General features: G+C 45.0%; 1 protein-coding gene across 2 annotated transcripts in view; it reads right to left on the reverse strand.

The window, feature by feature from the left end:
* Positions 1 to 624: 624 nt before the first annotated feature.
* SWAP70 (switching B cell complex subunit SWAP70) overlaps positions 625 to 4,274 on the reverse strand; it is a 78,621-nt gene continuing 74,971 nt past the window's right edge. For both annotated transcript variants that reach the window (XM_040456910.1, XM_040456909.1), the window contains 3 exons: positions 3,207 to 3,405; positions 2,132 to 2,228; positions 625 to 1,806 (listed from right to left, as the gene is read on the reverse strand). In XM_040456910.1, the coding sequence (XP_040312844.1) occupies positions 1,700 to 1,806; positions 2,132 to 2,228; positions 3,207 to 3,405 (403 nt within the window). In that variant the 3' untranslated portion in view covers positions 625 to 1,699. The remainder of the gene's footprint in view (positions 1,807 to 2,131; positions 2,229 to 3,206; positions 3,406 to 4,274) is intronic.

The raw sequence follows: 4,274 nt of genomic DNA on the forward strand, positions 1-4,274 counted from the left end.
CCCACTAGAGGCCAGTAGCACTCCCAGTTGTAACAACCAAAAATGTGATCAGATATTGCCAAATGTCCCCTGGTGGGCAAAATCGTCCCCTGTTGAGAACCACTACAGTACAGAAAGATGTTTAAAAACACCAGCCAGTGTGCTGTCTCCCTCTAGAAGGGAAAGAGCATGGGTCACCTTAGTCCACCCTGGGTATTTTAATCTTGGCAACCATGTGAGACCAAAACAAAAAACCACACTGTTTGGTAAAACTGAAACAAAAACTAAAAGGCATAAAAAGAAAATTCGGGAAAGCAGAGTTAACAGGATTCAGAGGTAACAGCAACAATGAGGGAGAAATCATCATCGTAAATTCCCGTCTGTGAATGCACACATCTGCCATGGTTTCCCACATGAGTGACTCAAGCACCAAACACAAAGCCATAGCTAACGTCATCACAGCACTGGTTCGGGGGTCCAAGCTCCAAACTGTGTTTGCAGGAAGCATCCCTAAACTCAAGTCCATCTCGTTATATGAAAATACACAAATGTACCCTACTGTTCTATTAAATCAGACAGTTTAAAATGCATGCTGTTCTGGTATTTTTATTTTCTTACTCAGTCCATTTTACTAGAAAAAAAACAAACATACAAAACATTTTTAATATATCTTAGAAAATTAGCAAAAAAATTAAAGTTCAGCATATTACATTGTACAACATTTAGGTAAGAATGTTTGAAAATTATAAATATTTGTTCCCTCTCAACATAGGACACCATAAAAATACATTCTTAAAACTTTTTTCATGTATAATTCCTATAAATGATCATATCCATATTTATCAAGGAAAAGGCCTAATCATGACAAACTTCCATATACTCCTGAAGTTTTCTGTACAGTAACTACAAAAGGAAAAGCAAGGGGTCTGGCAGCACGTTGACCCTTAAAACCTTTTTAAACATTAGGAAGAATTCAGTTAGTATCAAATTATCATTCCAAATGGAATTTGCTGAGTTCATCTCTGTGCTGATTCCTAAGTATCTATCTTAGCCAAAGCCTCTTTAATAAGGTGTTTGCCTCCTTGAGCTTAGTGCCACTGAAGCCAGGAAGTAACTCAGCAGCACTGCATTCAGCAGAAACTTCTGCACAACTGCATCCATGGACTGCGCCCTCTTAGCGGAGGCAAGATCCACACGTGGCCAGGGACCGCTCTGTGGGAGCGGCTGGTCAAAAGTATCCATGGCAACCAGCATGCCAAGGCAAGCAGACTGGCCATGCACTCAAAGAAGGAAACATGCTGCCACAGGAAAGGAATGACCCCAGTCACTCAGGTTCTGATTATCCAGTAATCCTGACCCCACACCCCCATGCACCTCCACATCGGCAGCTGATGGCGGCCACAGCACGGCTTGCATGCTGCCTCAATCCCACAAGGACCTGAGAGAGCTAAAGGGAATTTTCAGAAGCTAAAGTTTTCAAAGAGTAAATAAAAAGCTTGATAGTGTCGACTTTTTTTTTTTTTTTTCAGGTAAGCCCTTATTTTCAGGAAGATAAATAAGAAGGCTTCCTTAGTATATTGGCCTGATAGAAGGCACTGAAGAAAGAATGGTTAGAAGCAGCAAAGCCAGTTCCTTTGTCTTTAGCATCAAGCTTTCCAGCTACACCCGGAATCTGCACAATAGACAGGACTCCTGCCAGCTCGTCGCTCGGGTCACTTGGTCACTCTGTGTTCTTCTTTCCTTTCCAGTTCTTCTCTCTCTCTTCCAGTTCTGCCTGGGTGAAAGCTGCGGGGCCCCAGTTAGTGATCAGGTGAGGGTTTTTTGAACCTAAGGAACAAACACACATTAAATATTCTTCACATTCTTCAATGAACATTACCATTTTTCCAGATAAAATAGTAACTTTCTACTTGATTTCTTCTCTGAGGAATATCCATAAATGTCACACCAGCCAAAACAACTAGAAGATGTATGCAAGGGAATCAACTGAGCCTTCTTATCTAGTACAGAGCAAGTTATTCAAGAGAAATGGGCCCTAAACAGTGTGATTTCTGTATATTTGGGCTCAAGAGGATTTTTAGCACAATTTAAACACACAAATAAAACAAGAATAAATTGGATAAATATCTTACTACTTCAAAGAGCGTGTTACCTGGCTCTATCAATCGAATTAATCCTTCATGCTGGGCCACTTTGTCCTTCCAGCTCTTGGTCTTACTAGTTGCCATCTCCAGCTTCTTCTTAACTCCCTGAAACAAAGGTAGATGTTAAACTATGCAAACACACAGGCAGTTTAAGACCAAATAAAAATGCTTGGGCACTTACTCTGTTCTTGTGGATTATCCCATGAAATCCAGCCACTCGAAGAGGCAAGAACTATTAATCACCCCCATTTTACAGATGTGGAAACCAGGATGCAGAGAGCTTGGGTAACGTGCCCAAGGTCACCCAAAGGACCTAATGACACAGCTACACATGAATGTGTAAGATCCTTGTGTACGCATTACGGCTCACCACCCTCGGCCCCAAATCCAGCCTCCTCTGTCCTGCACATGACACCAGGGTGACTCTCCTCACCAGCTGGCACGACTTCAGTTTTGTCAGTAAAGGGCACTGAAGGGTCACTGGAAGAAGGGGCTCTGCTCCCAGGTCCCACTGTGCTCTTCTCAGCAGCTCCTGTGACATGTGGGGCATCCACAGTGCTCACGCCAGTGGATTTTAGTGTCATTGCCCTGTGGGCTGCTTCCCCCAGTCCCCAGAGGACAGCTTCCCAGTCACGGCTTTTCTGCTGTCTGTGGGGCCAAGGCCATGCCCTCTCCAAGGTCTAGATCACAGCAATGCGCAGAAGGGGCGAAGAGCAGATGTGTTCCCTTCCTGGGTGCTCTGCCTCAGTCTCAGAGGCAGGGGCTGCTTCATGTACATGCCATTCCTGTATTCGTAGAGTCTTCTTTACTGCTTCGTAGGTAATCCCCTGTTATAGTTAATAATTGTTTATATTAAACTTTCCCTGTTCAAATTACTGTGTGCCTCTTGACTGGACTTTACCTGATACACCTCACCACCTGTAAAAACTACTTCTTACAGCTAAGCAAATACTGTTATTTCTAAATGTTTTTTTAAGTTTTGATTTTAATTCCAGTTAACAAACAATGTTACGTTAGTTTCAGGTGCTTAAATGTTTGTTTTTAAAATTTTACATGGGCGTTTGCAGGGATCAGTTGGATTACCTCATACTGCTCAAGCGCTTGTTTCCGCTCTAGCTCAAGTTGCTCCAGCTGTTCCATGGCTTCCTGAAGGGCCCGCTCTTTCAGGACACGCTGATTCTCCAGCTCCTGTTTCTCCGCTTCAGTTGTCTGAATGGCCTGCTGCTGCTCCAGGTGCCACTTTTCCAGTTCAGCCCTCTTGGAAGACTCTTCCTCCAGCAACCTGCAAGGTGGGGAGCTCAGGACCAAACCTGCCCAGGCTTCCATGCCCGACCCAGCAGATGACGGAGCCACCGAGAGCAGCAGACAAGACCTGATGTCATCTAATCCACCTCCCTCATTTTGCAAGTTGGAAACTAGGGGCCACAGAGGCCCTTATTCACAGCGCTGGCAAGGTGCCCCACGTGTCCTGCCCTGCTCCTCTCTGTTTCACCCTTTTTTGAAAAAATAAAATAAAATAAAATGACATTTATGAAAGGTTTAATGTGCCACAACTGGGCCAAGAGCTAAGTGTATTTTCCCAATCAATCCTCACAGTAAACTTAAGTGCTATCAACATTCACACTTCAACGATGAAGAAAGTGAGACACAAGTTTAATGACCTGTACCACATCATTTGACTGGCAGGTGATAGGGCCAAGTTTTGAAATTTGCCTGATTGCTACAACATTAAAATATTTCTCATCTGGGGGTGCCTGGGTGGCTCAGTCGGTTGAGTGTCTGACTTCGGCTCAGGTCATGATCTCACGGTACGTGGGTTCGAGCCCTGTGTCGGGCTCTGTGCTGACCACTTGCTCAGAGCCCGGAGGCTGCTTCAGATTCTGTGTCTGCTTCTCTCTGCCCCTCCCCTGCTCGCGCTCTGTCTCACTCTGTCTCTTCAAAAATAAATAAATGAGGGGCGCCTGGGTGGCGCAGTCGGTTAAGCGTCCGACTTCAGCCAGGTCACGATCTCGCGGTCCGTGAGTTCGAGCCCCGCGTCGGGCTCTGGGCTGATGGCTCAGAGCCTGGAACCTGTTTCCGATTCTGTGTCTCCCTCTCTCTCTGCCCCTCCCCCGTTCATGCTCTGTCTGTCTCTGTCTCAAAAATAAATAA

Source organism: Herpailurus yagouaroundi, unplaced genomic scaffold, assembly GCF_014898765.1.
Source record: "Herpailurus yagouaroundi ecotype Mexico unplaced genomic scaffold, PumYag 218, whole genome shotgun sequence".
Taxonomy (NCBI): domain Eukaryota; kingdom Metazoa; phylum Chordata; class Mammalia; order Carnivora; family Felidae; genus Herpailurus; species Herpailurus yagouaroundi.